The 19,242-nt window shown below is 38.1% G+C and overlaps 1 protein-coding gene across 1 annotated transcript; it reads left to right on the top strand.

Moving 5' to 3' along the window:
- Positions 1 to 867: 867 nt before the first annotated feature.
- Positions 868 to 6,972, top strand: LOC306774917 (uncharacterized protein). The gene is made up of 4 exons (XM_079265108.1): positions 868 to 1,422; positions 1,509 to 1,639; positions 1,867 to 1,975; positions 5,551 to 6,972. Exons 1-4 carry the CDS (start codon positions 1,137 to 1,139, stop codon positions 6,726 to 6,728), a joined length of 1,704 nt encoding a protein of 567 aa, XP_079121234.1. The 5' UTR covers positions 868 to 1,136; the 3' UTR covers positions 6,729 to 6,972.
- Positions 6,973 to 19,242: the final 12,270 nt, after the last annotated feature.

Raw genomic sequence — 19,242 nt, 5'->3', positions numbered from 1 at the left:
CCCGGGACGTCACAAGGATTTCAAAGTAAAAAAACTCTCTAAAACGACGCGTTTTTCGTCGCCATGGAAACCGAACAGAGAGCGTGCTGGAACTCAAACATGCGTTTAGGTGATAAGAAATAGTGCCGTTCACATGTCTGATGAGGATTCAACACTGTAACACTGTAGAAAGCTCAGAAAACTCAAAATACCATAATAGGACCCCTTTAACATTTACAGCTGCACTGGTTTGTTGAAAAACATGAATAAATAAATTGACCAGTCATTTGATAATGAAGAGCACAAGATGTTTTGTCAATATACAAGTGTTAAAATGCAACCTGAACTTTTAATCCCCCAGTTTTAGTAAAACGCAGTATGAACATGTGACCATGAAACATACAGTGGCTAAAATACCTGCGTATTCTTAACAAGGAATTTCCAACTCTCCTCCTCAAGTAAACAGATATATTGTTGTCAATCTTAATCAATTAATTAATTATTCTGGGTTAGGTGTGTAAATGGTTTAGAATATCAATGTTTGAATAAAAATGTCAACTTTGTGCAGCCAGTGGGTTTCACTTCCCAAAAACGCGTTTTTAATCCTTTATGTCCAGCCGAGGCCACCGTCCATCGTTGCGTCATCGGTGACGATGCGAACAAAAACAAGAACCACAAGTGGGTGTTTTGTCGAGCTCCGATTAAAGAGCATTCCTTGTTTATGATTTTAGTCTAACTACAAATAATGCTGAAAATAGGACTCGGCTGTAGTTCAGACAGACTGCTGTAAGAGGTTTTGGTTGTCGTTTACTGTCGTAGACGATGGTTAGCATCCGAATAGCAAGCTACTGAGTTGCATTAGCTACCGAGCCAATGCACTGTGTTGTGTTGGCGTGTCGTGTCAGTGATCATCACAGTTTTAAACTATAAACTATTTTGCGTTTGTTTTTAGAATAACTAATTACAAGCAGTAGTAACACAGTCAAATGGATGCTTTAGTGTGGAGAGGCTGTTCTCTGTTAATGCCTTACATCCTCCAAGAAGATGCTGTTTTCTTTTCAAGTGAGAATTTATAAAGTGGCGACTTGGTTGTTTTTAATCTTTATACAAAACTGAATCCCGGAGTGTAACATTTAAACAGACAGAAAGCACCGACCATGTCGGATCTGGACACCCTCATCGTGACGTTTCAGACCCAGCTGTCTGATGTGATGGAGGCTGTGGTGAAGACGGCGATGTTCGAGGTCACCAGGCTGGTGGAGGATGTCTTTCTGGTGGAAGTGAAGCGTAGAAACCAGGAGGTGGATACCCTAAGGATGCAGCTGCAGTGGACAGAGGGGAAATACAGCGATGAAGGAGGAAAAAGAAGATGTGTCGACCGTGCAAGAAGTGATGTGGATCAGAAAACTAACTTCCCAGAGGAAATGACTGAAGACCTTCAGGGTGGGATGAACAAATATGTTTGCTGTTCAAAATTGTGGGATGCTCTGCGATATTACAACAGCACAGTAATTGTCTTTGATTTGCAGATGTGAGTAGAGGCTGTGATGCAAAAAAAGAGGGTGATTCTGTTGAACCTTGGATGTCAAGCCACAGGCATGAAGCTAGAACAGGGTCAGACGATTTAGCAGCAACCGAATGCCCTGAAACCGAGTCCCAGGTGAGTAACACCTTGTTACTTTCAGAACAGACATACATGACCAGTCAAAGGTTTGAACACATGTTTCGTGTCAAAATAAGGCTTTTTTCCCCTTCTGCAGTAATAAGATGTGCCAGGAAATAATGGAATAAGATCTGTGTTGTTGCAAGAGACATCACACTTACAGACTGAGCGAAATGAAACCGTATCCTCTGTGTTTCATACGATGTTCTTTATGTGTTGTTCAGGCCACAGAAGAGGAGGATGTGATCCCTGTTATGGATATGAAAGAGGAAGAAGGAAATAAACTATCTTGCTGTTCCGTGCAGCTGAGAGGGTGGAGCAGTACACATGATAGTGAGTATTTTAACGTGTTTCTAAACTCATATTTAAATGTGTAAGTGATAGAATTGCTGCAGTTTTGTTTTACACAGAGTTACATCTATCTATCTATCTATCTATCTATCTATCTATCTAGCTATCTATCTAATCTAATCTAATCTAATCTAATCTAATCTAATCTAATCTAATCTGTCTGTACTGGTTGCACTTACTATTTCAATTTAATGCACCAGCAAAAAAAATCTATGTGCACCGACATTTTTCCAGTCTTGCTCTCGACACCATGTCTGATACATTGTAAGGATTGTCTTTTTATATATTAATGGTTTCTTCTCTCAGACAAAGGTTAGCAAAGGTCAGGTTCTTTACTTTGACATGTTTGGGCTGGCAACTGCAGTCGTCCTCAGAACCGTCATCTGAAACCTGTAAGTTGTATCAGCTGTTTTTTCATGGTGCGGCCAGCCTTGATATACTTGACACATCCGCCAAGTTGCCCATGCCTCCTGCTGCTTGATGGTCTCTGGACAAGAGCATCCAAGGTGTGTGAGAGCATGAAGGCTCCCTCATCCCTGTTGACGGTGTCCCTGACCCTGATCTATCTTTTATGTTTGATCGCCTCTGATCTGATGATACGTCACAGTTCCTGATGTGGTTGTGGCATTTTCAGTGATCGTTTACATGGATTTTAATCGTTCTTGCTCTTGCACACCTGGGACTCAGTCCTCCAGAGACCATCGAGCGGTGGGGGAGGCATGGTCAACCTGGTGGATATGTCAAGTCCATCAGGTTGGCCGTGCCTAGAAAAACCATCTGATACACGTCTCAGGTGTCAGATGATGCTTGTGAGGAAGACTGCAGTAGCCAGTCCAAACTTGTCATGGTAAAAACAAAGAGCATCTTCTACCTTAACTGCTTGTCTGAAGGAGAAAATCTTCATATATGAGAAAAGAAAGTAATATTTGTGAGTTATTGTCTTTTATCATTATCCAAATACATTGATAGTTAATGTGAACAATAATGTTTAGAAAAATGTTCATTTTATTTGAAGCATGAATGTTGAGTAGAAATAAACTCATTATTTTTTATCAATAAACTCAAAGCAGGTTTTCTTTATATTTGCTGGCATTACATAGTACTTGGGCACAATAGGTACTATCAGTAGTTCTTATCTATGTTGTTAACCCAGGTTTCTTTGTTCAGACTGTGCACACAAAAATGGATCCTTTTTGCTTTTTTTAACGCTTCTGTACAAAATAGGCCAATCGCTTGACTCTCCATTTAAAGGGAAAGCTTATTGTAGGAATAAAGATGTGTAAAAGAAACATATGCACATAGTTTTCCTGGAAAATTTAGTTGATTGTTAAATAGTAAATTTAAACTTGTAATTTATGTCTAGCAACATGTTAAAGTGAAGACGTGCATTTAGGCTGAGTTCACATTACAGGCTGAAGTGACCCAAATCCGGTGTTTTTGCTCCTATGCGGCCTGTAACTGACCTTTTCTTAACAGTCTGAACGACACAGATCTGATATTTTCTAATGCGACCCAGGTCGCTTGGATATGTGGTCCCAAATCTGATGCATATCTGATCTTTTGCCATGTGACTTCAGTCTGAACAGCCAGGTTGCATTCAGTGTGACTCTGGCATCATTCTGGAGCTACTAGGGGCAGATGATGTAGTCAGACATGAGGACATGACTACAGAGCAAACAGCAGATCTGATGCCACAACGGGCTAGGTGAGGTGCGGTAACCTGCCCCCACAGCCTTGCTTCTGCTCACTTTCTCCTGAACCACATGACACACCTCAGAAGTCTTGAGGTGATGTGTTGAGAGATGTGTAAAATGTATTTCTTGACACCCTAAAGCAGGGGTGTCAAACTCCAGTCCTCGAGGGCCGCTATCCTGCAGGTTTTTGTCTCCATCCTCCAACACACCTGACCAACATTCATAAATAAGTTGACAAAAAGCTGCTGGATCCATTTGATTTGAATCAGCTGTGTTGGTAGAGAGAAACAACAAAAACCTGCCGAGTTTGACACCTGTGCCCTAAAGTTTTGGAAGAACTCCAGCGTTGTAAAACCACTCGCATCCTGATCCCACCACACCTGGATCCGATGATGCATCCACACACATCTACTGATGTCGCAGAAGTTGCTTTAAATTGGGACGTCATAGCAAAATAAAACTTCTTTCTCCTTTTTTTTTTTTTTATCATCTTTTACCAGAAGCCGCTCACAAACCAGCAGACTGCTGCCACACACTGTTATTACCAGAAGCCAGTGAATGACTGTACCTACGTATTTGTTTTCTTACAGATTGTCCTGTGTTTGACATGATTAATGTTGCACTGAGCATACCGGTTACTTCAGGAGCACAAGCTGTTCACACCGCAGTCCGCAGACAGGCCACATTTAGATGTAACATGAACGGTGAAGCAAAAAAAAATCGGATTTGACCAGAAAAACCTGCAGTGTGAACGTAGCCTTAGGCTTAATCTCAGACCAAATCAATAGCTAATTTTATTGGCTAAAGTTACCTTGGTAACCAGGTGCAATGCCATTAATTTGTTTCATTGCTGGTTCAATCCTCGGGTAGTAATCTGCTTCCTCCCACTGTCCAAAGAAATGTTAGGTTAATTGGTTACTCTAAACTGTTCCTAGGAGTGAGAGTGAATGGTTGTTTGTCTGACTGTGTTGGCGCTGTGATGAACTGGTGACCTGTCCAGGGTGTACCCAGCCTTTCGGCCAGTGACTGCTGGGATTGCCTCCATCTACCCTCAATTGAACTAAGCGGTTCAGAAAATGGACTAAAAAGACCAAACACATTAAAAGCTTAATGATATTTTGACATTTATGTGAGGTATAACCACCAGTTTTGTAATTATGTGAGATAAAAGAATTACATCACATGATTCTATAGAAATGTTGTACATTCATAAAATAATTATCAGTCTATCATCATATTTTTTACATTTTGTGTAGATCTACAGGTCTGAGAACCAGAGCGATGTGTTCCCTGTTTATTTTATTTGTTTGGTCTCTTTGAGGACACAAGCAGCAGCATTCTGGATGAAAGACCTGTAAAACTCCCTAACAAGATTACTGAAAGCAAACGCATGAAGAAGTTTATCTAACCCACGCTGGGCCATCCGTCCCGTTATTCCAGATATCTCCTTCAGGCTGATAACAGGCTGATATTTTTATTTCACCAAGATTTCTGGCCTGATCTGTTGATTTTAACATTGCTGATTGAAGCTGGACACTTTATTTCTAAGCACATTCATTTCAGTTTTAGCTTTACTTAGCTTAAAGCTAGTTACGTTTACCATCTTGCAGGTGCTGGATGATGTCATATCTGCTTTAGACACAAACAACTTAAGAAAAACAGGCAAAAACTTTGGTCAGAAGTATTATAACAGTTTTCATTAATTCCTTTTGTCCCATTTTGTGACCAGTTTTAATCACTTTGATCCTGACTCAACATATCAGGTGTAGCTTCTCAGCAAGGGAACCAGGGAGCTTTCAATCAATAACTATAACAGCGTCTGAATTATTGCCTTGTTTATTTATTTACGTTTCATTTTTCTAGGTGAAGCTGGTCCTAAATCAGACAACACAAGTGAGGCGGTCGAGGCACACCTGAAACAGGCCCAGGAAAGCAGTGAGGAATTACTGAAGAATATCATGAAGCAGGACCCACAGATCTCTGCTCCTTATGCAGATCAGCCTCTTGTTTCACCTCTAGAATTGGACTCCCCTTGGCCAGGCCTGACCGTTCCAGCAGCTGGACTGCTGCAGAATCACAGACTTGGAGCTGAAAAGGAATGTGATCCAGTCAAAACGAAAGGTTCTCAACAGCTTACAGAGCACGAGTTGTCTGACTGCGTCAGAGCAGATGTTCAGTTTCCCTCCGGCAGAGATCCCATATCATCCTCAGGATCCCCCAAAGCCAGACCGCCACCCAGCAACGTGCTGGCTGTGACTGTCAAAGAGGAGCTTATTGATTCTGATAGTTGTGATGAAAGCAGACATACTGAAAAGAAACTTAAAAAAGCCGAGATGGCATCTTTCTCCTCCTCTGTCAAGCAGCAGAGGGGGAGCTCAGGAGTGCACAAACCCCACCACATTTATCATAAAGCCTCTGCACAGGAGCTCATGAAGCTGCAGCCTAAAGTGGGTGCAGGTCTAAGATTACAGGCAGCAATACAACACCTGCATCGACCAATGAGAAAGCCCCCACACACACTCTCCAATAGCTCCACTGCACTGCTGTCTGTGGCCCAAACTCAGGCTGTAAACTTAAATAACCCCAACAGAATTCCCTCCACATCCAAACCTGTTGCCCCTCCCTCCCTGTCCGTGCAGCGCGTTCACCTGGACGACAAACAGACCTCAGCTCGGAGCCAAACTGGCTCCTCGTGGGTCACCATCAAATCCCAGCATCAGTCAACAAACTCTCACCTTATCAGTCCTGCCCCTCATCCTGACTCGCAGTCGTACTCTGGCTCCAGACACCTGCTGCGCTGCAGCCAGTGTGGCAAATGCTTTCCGCACCCCAGCAACCTAAAAACCCATCTGCAGACTCACACAGGCGAGCGGCCGTTTTGCTGCTCGCTCTGCGGCCGCAGCTTCACCAAGCTCAGCAACCTCAAAGCGCACCGGCGCGTTCACACCGGAGAGAGACCATACTGCTGCCTGGCCTGCGGCAAGCGCTTCACCCAGAAATGTAACCTGAAACGCCACCAGAGGATTCACCTGGATGTATGATGATAAACTGACTGAAAAGAAGCCAAGTTTGGTGTGTGTGTTTCTTTTCCATTGAGATGCCTTAGAAGTGGTATTGGTGTGTGTGTGTGTCTGTGTCTTTTCTAAATCACAAGACTACATCTGTGTAACTTGCTCTTAATTATTGTGTGAACTCCAGGATGGCTGATTAACTTCTGAAGGTGTTTTAATGTTATTCAAGGAGCAGTGTGTGTAAGTTTGGCATGCACAGAAAATAGGATCAACAGCTGGTTTAGTCTCTACACGACCTCTCCTTGACTGTTAAGGAATATTTGTAATATCGTCTGTGATGGATTTGTGAGCACAGACGCTCCTGTCAGGCATTTATCATAAGTAATAATCTAGACTTCCTTTCAGTTTTACAGACATTCACAAACTTTTCCTAAAAAATGTCACCAAACTTGAATCAAAATACTTCTGATGAGATATGTAGCTGCTAAAACAAATGTTCATGAACAAAAAATACATTTTCAGGTTATGATTTTAGTCACAGGAGTCCTGGTTTAGAATTTTAGTTTCAGCCTTTCGCAAGATCTAAAGTCACAAATTTTGGTGGTCTTCTTGCTTCGGCGGCTCTTAATGTGATGTTTATTCCTGTTGAAATATAACTTATAAATTTCAGATTGTTCTGCATTGATTTTTATTTAAATTATGTTAAAATAAAATCAACTTCAGTGTAAAAAAAAAAAGTTACATTTTTTAAAGAGTAAGAAAAGGGTCAGTTAAAAGGTCACTAATGTTGCTTTTTGATGACCAGTATTCAGGCAATTTGTTCACTGGCCCCTTTATTAAATCCACCTCACTACAACTGGGTTGGACCCTTTTTCCATCAGAATTGCCTTAATTCTTGGCATCATAGATTCAACTCGCTTCAACTTGTTCCACATTGACATGAAACATCACACAGTTGCTGCACATCCCAAAGCACCTCTGTTGGACTGAGATCTGGTGAATAGAGGATGTTAGAGTACAGTGAACTCATTGTCATGAAGAAAGCGGTTGGAAATTATTTGAGCTCTGTGACATGGTGAATCAACCTGCTGGAAGTTTCCATCAGAAGATGCTACACTGTGGTCATATAGGGATGGTCATGGTCAGCAGCAATACTCAAGTAGTTTGTTGGGTTTAAACCATGCCCTGTTGGTACTAAGGGGCTCAAAGTGTGTCCAGAAAATTACCTTTGCACCATTAGAGTGCCAGCTGCTTGAATGGATCCATGTTTTAATGATGTTTCCACCAAACGCAAACTCTACCATCTGAACGTGGAGCTGAAATGGAGACTCATCACATCAGACAACGTTTATCTGTTTACTTTTGTCCAGATTTAGTGAGTCTGTGAATTTTAGCCTCAGTTTCCTGTTCTTAGCGGACAGGAATGGTACCTGGTGTGGTCTGCTGCTGTAGAGCATCTGCTTCAAGATTGGAGTTGTGCATTCAGAGATGCTATTTTGCATAACTTTTTTGGAACCAGATATTATTTAACTTCCTGTTGCCTTTCTACCATCTCCAACCAGTCTGAACATTCTCCTCAGACATCAACAAGTCATTTTGGTCCAAGCAAATGCTACTGAATGGATCTTTTCTCTTTTTCAGGCTCTGTAAACCTTAGACATGGTTGTGTGTGAAAATCCCAGTTGGTCAGCACTTTCAGAAATACTCAGATCAACAACCATGCCACATATTATGTTAGATTTTATGCTGTTTGATGGTGCAGTTTAAAATGAAAATATCTAAATAAACAATGGTGTAAACTTTTTCAACTATTGTGCAGTACTGCATTTGAGCACTTGGTGTCACTCTTTCACCTTATTGCAGACATCAGGATCTTAGATTTTCGAGTGATTACTTGTCCTCTTGTTTGGCTTTTGATGTATTAATGGAATACGGAGACAGTCCTAAAGAAACCTCACGACTTTAAAGTATCAATTTGTGGTAACAAGCATGTCTAAGCACTGTTCTAGTCAATCCGTGTGCCCAATCTTGTGTGTAACTCATGCTCAGGATTAAGCTTGATACGTTGTATCTGTAGTAAGTCAGAGCCGCACTGTGCAGGTGGTACAAGTGATAACATTTTAATCTTATTTTCAAGGTGAGGAAAAAGCTAGCAGAGGCTAAACTCTTCCTGGCTGTGTTGATGTGTGTATTTGAAAGGGGTGGGAAAGCGAATTAAAGCAAAGCTTCTGTTCTAGATGGTATCTTCTCTTTTTGATGTTTGAACTCAATAACAAGAGGAGTTATCTTTGAGGAGCAACAGAAAAATAGCTACTTACTGAATCAGCAGTCAGCATAATGGATGGTGGCTTGCTTTTCAGAGAAACTAGTATGTCTACACAGTTGAACGTGTGGAAAAAGTAATGATATAAAACATTTGTTGTCCAACATACCTATGCATTTCAAGCAGTATCATAATGTGTAATTTGCTTTATGTCATTTTTATAATTAAAATGCTAATGTAAGCATCCCCTATGAAGATGAAGACTAAAACAGAATTCTTTTTGCAATATCGCAGGTATTTCATGCTAGATTGATAATCATCTGGATTTGGTTTAAGGTAGGTGAACTTCTGTATTAGCTTAGAACAAATCGTAACTCCAAATAGTTTGTAATTATTTCAGTATGATAGTCCTGAAAATGACAGGATTCTGGGGTCTGGTGAGAAGAAGGGGACTCTGTTTATACATTTCCTCAGACCCAGCAATACATGTTCAAGTTAAAACCTTACCCAGAATATGAAGCTAAAGCACAACTATCACTAGCACAAAGATTAGTGCTGGATGTCTCTGTTAAATCAGCTCATTATGTACATTTTATGGATTATCAGATCCTTACCTTACATGTACTTTCATGTTAAAAGATGCAGATGTGGGAAATGGCAACAGAGGCAGAAAACACCCAACTGCAAATATCTAGAAAGTTAATGATGCTTGTATACAAACCCATTTCAACCCAAGGCTAGGCTGCTAATGGCTTCTGTTTGGACACAGTATTTAAAATGCATTGAGACTGCTAAAAGGGAACTATGGTTGCTTGTGTGAGTAACTGCAAAGAAAAAAAAAACTGGTATGTTCAGATGTCCTGTGAACACAGTCCATCCATCTATCCATTATGTATACCACCTTAATCCAATTTAGGGTTGTGGAGCACTGGAGCATATCCCAACTGCTTTAAAGAGAGAGACAGTATCGCCCGGGACATTGCCAGTCCATCGCAAGACCGATGCAGACATAAAGAACTATTTAATCTTATCCAAAGGACAAATGTGTAATCTTCCAGCAACCTAACATATGGGAAGAAACTGAAGTGCCTGGATAGAACCAATGCTAGCATGGAGACGACAGAAAACTTTGGACCATCATTTGAATCAGGAACCTTAGACCGCTTCTTGAACACATTAATCGACACAAATTAGAGCTGTAGCTGCTTTTCACTACCCAAATCATCAACGAGTGGAGTGTGGGGAGAGATGGATAGGAATGGTGATGATGGAATGGATAACTGGCCAATGACAGTGTAAAAACTGGCCCGACCACCACTGGCTGCTGTTTTGTGGTTTGTCACGTCGCTCTGTCCTGGTGCATGGTACCACCTACTCACTCAGCAGGACTCAGTTTTGGAAGCTAGCAGCTAGCATCTGCTCATTTGGGTTAAGAAATGGTTGCTGGTCTCCAGCTGATGTGTTCTTGTGGTCTTTCCTCATATACTGAATTGTTGTGGAGTTCCACTTAGCAGTTGTCAGGAATTGTTCCTTGCAGTGCAAAAACATCAGCTTTGGTGAATCATGTCTTCCTGTAGCAGAGGCAAACTGCCTGAAAAATTTGACCACACAAGAAATCTGAGAGTCACGATGTGAAAGCTGACCGTTTGCAGACAAACGCTTAGAAATTTCAGACAAATGAATGTTCCTTTTGAATAAAAATACTAACAAAGAAGCATACCTAGAAGAAAAAATGAAAGAAAAATATTTCTTTTTACCATTGGGTGATGTTCAGTGTGATGGTACTTGATTTTACCTCAGCCATGCCAGCAAACATGGTCCCATGGTCCCAAAATAGCACATGTAGCTAAAACTGACTGAATATTATCATAAAAAAGCTACCTCTTTTATTTTTTACACTAAAACTACATTTCAGAATCTGCTTTTTTTACTGTTATAAGAATTGCAAGAAGTACCAGACACACACACCAGTGCACCCTGTTTATCTCTCATCACCTAAAGGAGAAATCAGCGAGTGTTTTAAGAGCGTTACAGTCCTTTCCTGCATGGATCAGAAACTGTTATGTAACTCTTTTCATAGTACCAGGCTCCTTTGACAAAAACTGGATTCTACCTCAAAGAATGCAGGCATTGCTGGTCAACCACTGCCTTGACGTTGTATGTTCAGAAGCAAACTAATGTGTTTAAAATCCTAAATTCACCCAGTAACTCAGACAAAGTGATCAAGGCAGCGGTAAAGTGGAAACGTCATTGTTTTTCAATACAATTTTTTTTGTTGTTGTCAAAGGGTTCTGGTTGCTTTGAATGAAGCAAATCCACACACAGTCCTAAGGGAAGAACTACTTGGTGTTACTGTAAAATGATGGAAGTATTCTTTTTCTTTATTTAAAATTTTTAATTCAAGCTTTAAGAACACACACAATATAACAGACATACATACATGTCATACAAACAAACAAGAAAAAAATGGGAAAAGAATAAAAAAAAAAAAACAGCGCAAAGTCAAAACTTTTTTTGCGCTACTACACATACACAAACTCAATTGGGTGGATTATCACTTTCTCAGTTTTTGTCTGAGTCCCTCCCTGAGCCGTCACCTTATCGTGGTGGAGGGGTTTGTGCGTCCCGAAGATCCTAGCAGTTGTTGGGGGCTTTATGCCCCTGGTAGGGTCACCCTTGGCAAACAGGTGTCTAGGGGAGGGAACAGACCAAGCACGGCTCATCGACCCCTATGACGACGACAAACCTAGGCATAAATGTTCCCTTGCCCGGATGCAGCTTACTGGGACCCCCATCTGGAGCCAGGCCTGGAGGTGAGGTATGAGAGCGAGCGTCTGGTGGCCGGGCCTTCGCCCATGGGGCCCGGTCGGGCTCAGCCCGAAAGGGTTGCATAGGCCCCACCTCCCGTGGGATCACCATCTGCGGGAGGAGCCGTATTCATTCATTCGGACATTGAGTCCGAATGGGCTGTGTTCTGTCCCTCTGTTGCTGAGGCGGCCAGCTGGAGCTGTGGCCGTAAGGTTGTTGGTGCCTGTCGTGGCGGTAATTCCAGGACTCGTTGGTGGACACCAGCAGTGAGGGATGCTGGTTCAAGCTCTGGTTCAAGCTGGTTCAAGCTGGTTCAAGGACTCCTTCTTCAGATTCAAGCTGAAGAAGGAGTCCTATTGGGCCTTCTTGGCCTGTGGGACTCCGAAGGACGCTGATGGGTACCGACAGGCTAAGCGGTATGCAGCTTCGGCTGTCGCCAAGGCAAAAAGTCAGGCATGGGAGGAGTTCGGCGAGGCCATGGAGAAAGACTTCCGGATGGCTTCGAGGCAATTCTGGTCCACCATCCGGCGGCTCAGGAGGGGGAAGCAGTGCTCCATCAACACTATGTACAGTGGGGGAGGTGGGGAGCTGCTGATTTCAACTCGGGATGTTGTGGGTTGGTGGAGGGAGTACTTCGAAGACCTCCTCAATCCTACCAACACGTCTTCCGATGAGGAAGCAGGGCTGGGGGACTCAGGGGTGGACTCTCCTATCTCTGGGGCCTTGGTGGCAAGGCCCCGGGGGTGGACGAGATCCGCCCGGAGGTCCTTAAGGCTCTGGATGCTGTGGGGCTGTCCTGGCTGACACGCCTCTGCAGCATCGGGGACATCGGGGGCAGTGCCGCTGGACTGGCAGACTGGGGTGGTGGTCCCCCTTTCTCAGAAAGGGGACCGGAGGGTGTCTTCCAATTACAAGGCCTGGGAACACGTCGGGATCCCCCCCGCAGATTTGGCAAATGTGGCTGGGGAGAGGGAAGTCTGGGCTTCCCTGCTTAGGCTGCTGCCCCCACGACCCGACCCTGGATAAATGGCACGAAGACGAGACAAGAGACAGTTTTTGTCTAATAATGCCAAAAAAAAAAGAGTCTTCCAGATCTTCTGAAAAAGGGTAGGTAGACAGGCTGTAGGGATGGTGAAGGCGTGGACCAAATTCAGAAATGAGGGAACAGGGATGCAGATTTCCAGGAGATTTATTGTTACCCACGGGACTAAAGCTACAGACATACATACAAACATACACACATACACACACACACACGCGCGCGCACACACACACACACACACGCATATACACTCACATACACATATACAATCATACAAAGAGACATGCAAAGATACAAAGACACATACAAACAAATACAGAAAGATACAAAGATAAATACAAAAATACAAAGATAAATACAAAAAAAGATACAAAGATAAATACAAAGATACATAAATACATACAAAGATTCATACATACATACATACATACATACATACATACAAAGATACATACATACAAACAAAGATACATAAATACATACAAAGATTCATACATACATACAAAGATACATACATACATACATACATACAAAGATACATACATACAAACAAAGATACAAAGATACATACATACAAAGATACAAAGATACATACATACAAACAAAGATACGAGGATATATACATACAGACAAAGGTACAAAGATTCATACAAACACAGATACAAAGATACATACACACAAAGATACATGCATACAAAGATAAAAAGATACATAAATACAAACAAAGATACATACATACAAACAAAGATATAAATATACAAAGATAGACACATATAAACAAAGAAACAAAAACGCATACAAAACAAAGATACATACATACAAACAAAGATACAAAAATACCAATAAACAAAGATACAAAGATACATACAAAGACACATACATACAAAGATACATACGTACATACAAATATTCAAAGATACATACATACAAACAAAGATACAAAGATACATACATACAAACAAAGATACAAAGATACATACATACAAAGATATAAAGATACATACATACAAACAAAGATACAGATACATACATACAAAGATATAAAGATACATACATACAAATAAAGATACAAAGATATATACATACAAAGATATAAAGATACATACATGCATACAAAGATAAAAAAGATACATTAAAACAAACAAAGATACAAAGATACATGAAAAAAAAAACAAAGCTACAATGATACAGACCAACAAAGATACATCCATACAAACAAAAATACAAAGATACATAAATACAAAAAAAGATACAAAGATAAATACAAAGATACATAAATACATACAAAGATTCATACATACATACAAAGATACATACATACATACATTCATACATACAAAGATACATACATACAAACAAAGATACAAAGATACATACATACAAAGATACAAAGATACATACATACAAACAAAGATACGAGGATATATACATACAGACAAAGATATAAAGATTCATACAAACAAAGATACAAAGATACATACACACAAAGATACATGCATACAAAGATAAAATGATACATAAATACAAACAAAGATACATACATACAAACAAAGATATAAATATACAAAGATAGACACATATAAACAAAGAAACAAAAACGCATACATAACAAAGATACAAAGATATACATACAAACAAAGATACAAAAATACCAATAAACAAACATTCATACATACAAAGATACATACAAACAAAGACACATACATAACATACAAAGATACATACGTACAAACAAATATACAAAGATACATACATACAAACAAAGATACAAAGATACATACATACAAACAAAGATACATACAAACAACCAAAGATACAATGATACAGACAAACAAAGATACAAAGATACATACATACAAAAAAGATACAAAGATACATACATACAAACAAAGATACATACATACAAACAAAGATACAAAGATACATACATACAAAGATATAAAGATACATACATGCATACAAAGATACAAAGATACATTAAAACAAACAAAGATACATAAAAAAAAAACAAAGCTAAAATGATACAGACTAACAAAGATACAAAGATACATGCATACAAACAAAAATACAAAGATACATACAAACAGAAAAAGATGCAAAGATACATACAAACAACCAAAGATACAATGATACAGACAAACAAAGATACAAAGATACATACATACAAACAAAGATACAAAGATACATACATACAAACAAAGATACAAAGACAGACACATATAAACAAAGAAACAAAGATACATACATAACAAAGATACAAAGATACATGCATACAAACAAATATACAAATATGCATACAAACAGAAAAAGATACAAAGATACATACAAACAAAGATACAATGATGCAGACAAACATACAAAGATACATACATACAAACAAAGATATAAATATATAAAGATAGACACATATAAACAAAGAAGCAAAGATGCATACATGACAAAGATACAAAGATACATACATACAAACAAAGATACAAAAATACCAATAAACAAACATTTATACATACAAAGATACATACAAACAAAGAGACATACATACAAAGATACATACGTACAAACAAATATACAAAGATACATACGTACAAACAAATATACAAAGATACATACATACAAAGATATAAAGATACATACATACAAACTAAGACACAAAGATACATACATACAAAGATATAAAGATACATACATAAAAACAAAGATACAAAGATACATGCATACAAAGATACATAAAAACAAACAAAGATACAAAGATACATAAAAAAAACAAAGCTACAAGAATACAGACCAACAAAGATACAAAGATACATCCATAAAAACAAAAATACAAAGATACATAAATACAAAAAAAGATACAAAGATAGATACATATAAACAAAGAAACAAAGATACATACATAACAAGATACAAAGATACATACAAACAAAAATACAAAGATACATACATACAAACAAAAATACAAAGATACATACATACAAACAAAGATACAAATTTACATACATACAAACAAAGATACATACATACAAAGATATAAAGATACATACATACAAACAAAGATGCAAAGATACATACATACAAACAAAGATACAAAGATACATACATACAAAGATATAAAGATACATACATACAAACAAAGATACAAAGATACATACATACAAACAAAGATACAAAGATACATACATACAAAGATATGAAGATACATACATAAACACAAAGATACAAAGATACGTACATACAAAGATACATGCATACAAAGATAAAAAAGATACATTAAAACAAACAAAGATACAAATATACATGAAAAAAAAACAAAGCTACAATGATACAGACCAACAAAGATACAAAGATACATCCATACAAACAAAAATACAAAGATACATAAATACAAAAAAAGATAAAAATATAGATACATATAAACAAAGAAACAAAGATACATACATAACAAGATACAAAGATACATACAAATAAAAATACAAAGATACATACATACAAACAAAGATACAAACATACAAACAAAGATACAAAGATACATACATACAAAGATACATACATACAAACAAAGATACAAAGATACATACAAACAAAGATACAAAGATACATACATACAAACAAAGATGCAAAGATACATACATATAAACAAAGATACAAAGATACATACATACAAAGATACATACATACAAAGTTACATACATACAAACAAAGATACAAAGATACATACATACAAACAAAGATGCAAAGATACATACATATAAACAAAGATACAAAGATACATACATACAAAGATACATACATACAAAGTTACATACATACAAACAAAGATACAAAGATACATACATACAAACAAAGATACAAAGATACATACATACAAACAAAGATACAAAGATACATACATACAAACAAAGATACAAAGATACAAATATACATACATACAAACAAAGATACAAAGATTCAAAGACACAAACAAAGATACAAAGGTACACACAAACAAAAATACAAATGTACATACATACATACATACATACATACAAAGATATTGTAGCCGAATATGCCTCTACTGATAATTAATTTATTAATTATCGAATTACCTCGGAGCACCACTCATCCCTTTTAATTAATCTAAGATTCAAGAGCATGAGACAACCTGAAATAAACTGAATTCTATAAACACAGTTTTAATTTAAAGGAGTAAATTCTAAGAATGAGTGAACCAGAAATTGTTCATTGAGAAATTATGACAAGAACGGATGAATTGATTACATATTAATTGACAATGATGATAAACAACACAGCAGAAGAAACCAAACAGTTAAAAAGAGGTTATTAATGGAATTGTATAATGAATATATCTGCATGGGTTTTCAATTCTGACATTAATAAGGAACACTGAAATTAATTAAGTGAGATGGAGCAGGAAGAAACTGGTTGGAATTAAGCCAATAAAACAGGATGATTATCTTACTTAAATCTTTGATAAAAATGTGTTGTATAATCCTAAATTTGGATGAGAATTCAAATTTAATTATTTAGTTAAAGTTTGGTGGACTGGTTTGGAACATCACAAATGTTCAGAGTCCTATCAGATCCTACTTGGATGCTGAATGCTGGAGTGTGGGTCAAATCGGGTGGTTGGTTCCCTGTTCGGCGGGTCTCCGGGGTAGTGGATCCTTGAAGCGTCAGGAAGGGTAGGTCCATGCAGCTACTCTGGGCCTCTGGATCCATTCAGCGGAGTTCCAGAGCACAGGTGATGATAATCCAGATTGTCCCAAAAATAGATAGTTCCAGATTTTACGTGTAAAGATGCAGTGGAAAAAGTTGGAGCTACGGTTCTGGTTAATTACTGATCTCAGGAAAATGGCTGGTTACAAATAAACACTTGTTGTACTTTCTCCCGTTCGGAAGAACGGAGAGGTAAAAGCTTATAACAAAATATTTTTTAAAAAAAAGAAAAAAACTAAGATAGGAAAAATAGGGAGCGCGAAAAACAGAGGGAAGCAGACAAGCAGGAAAAACTAAAAGAAAAACAAACAAAAGGAGGCGAAGACGCAGATGAAAAATATAAACAGATACGAGGAAGTCAGGCTGCAAGTCTATTTTAAACAGACCCACCTTTCGAACTTCAAGCCAATCATGAGTTGCTTCTGTCAGAAGCTGACCAACCTTATCCAATCAGGTCAGCTTTGGTTCCTTCCCTCTGCATCTCATTAATGTGAACATGATCCTCAAATTCTTTACTTTGTTTCGACTCCAATACTCATCAAATCACATTCTTAAGTTATGCAGACTCCTCATTTGCTGGGAAGAAAAGCATTAACTTACAGTATTACTTTCACACATGAAAACAAGATTGGTTAAATGTATTTCTTATTAAAGGTGGATTAATCAATTGTCGTACTCAGTCTTATCGGGTGATGAATCCTGAAAATGAAACACATTTTATTCATTCACATTAGTAGCTTAAGAGAGATCTGAAGCTTGGAAAACATAATCAACAATTATTTAATACAGTGTTCATGATTATTATTGGTGTGTGATCATTTCAAAGAATTAAATCATGCATCAAGATAAAATAATGAAAAAGTAGAAATTCAATCAAAACAATTAACCAAAGTCATTTAGACTAAGTTAAATCGGTTAGAGACAAACTTGTAAAATAAGATTTGAAAAAAATTAAGCATCTGAAGTTTTCCTTAAATTGGGGGAGAAGTTTGAAGCTTTTTACAGTCCTCTCTCAGTCAGGGGAGGGGTTGTTCTGGCGCCATGAAGTCTGGTACTTTGATGAAAGGTGTCATTTTTGACAAGAACCAGCGTTTGGTCAGATGTGACTTTCAGTATCTTGTGCCCTGTAAAACTATAAATTGCGTTAGGTGTTTCACTTTGAAAATATTGTTTGTTGATCCAGCTGCATTCTGTGGAGAGGAGCTGGTTGTAAATCTCTTAGTTTGTCGTCCTCCTTTGGGTCAAATGGTCACCCTTCTGTCCTGTGTGGACCAGTCTTACTACAGAGAGACGGAGAGAGGAACTATTGTTTAATCAATGTCAAATGTCTTTTAATCCTGGAAGGCCAAGATCATTACAGATACATACATACATACAAACAAAGATACAAATATACATACATACAAAGATACAAATATACATACATACAAACAAAGATACATACATATATACATTCATACAAACAAAGATACAAATATACATACAAAGGTACAAAAAAAGACACAAAGATACAAACAAAGATACATACATAACAAACATACAAACAAAGATACAACTATACATACATACAAACAAAGATATAAAGATACAAACAAAGATACATACAAAGACACAAAGATACAAACAAAGATAAAAAGAAAGATACATACATAACAAACATACAAACAAAGATACATACAAACAAAGACACAAAGATACAAACAAAGATACATATATACAAA

This window comes from Telmatherina bonti (genome assembly GCF_933228915.1).
Source record: "Telmatherina bonti genome assembly, chromosome: 3".
NCBI lineage: Eukaryota > Metazoa > Chordata > Actinopteri > Atheriniformes > Telmatherinidae > Telmatherina > Telmatherina bonti.
This window is presented reverse-complemented; position numbering and strand designations above follow the sequence as displayed.

What these genes read in the sequence shown, in the direction of transcription:
- LOC306774917 (XM_079265108.1), top strand. Translation starts at nt 1,137, where the DNA reads ATGTCGGATCTGGACACCCTCATCGTGACGTTTCAGACCCAGCTGTCT. An exon ending in GCCCTGAAACCGAGTCCCAG is followed by an intron (nt 1,640 to 1,866) that starts GTGAGTAACACC and finishes TGTGTTGTTCAG; the next exon opens with GCCACAGAAGAGGAGGATGT. An exon ending in GTGGAGCAGTACACATGATA is followed by an intron (nt 1,976 to 5,550) that starts GTGAGTATTTTA and finishes TCATTTTTCTAG; the next exon opens with GTGAAGCTGGTCCTAAATCA.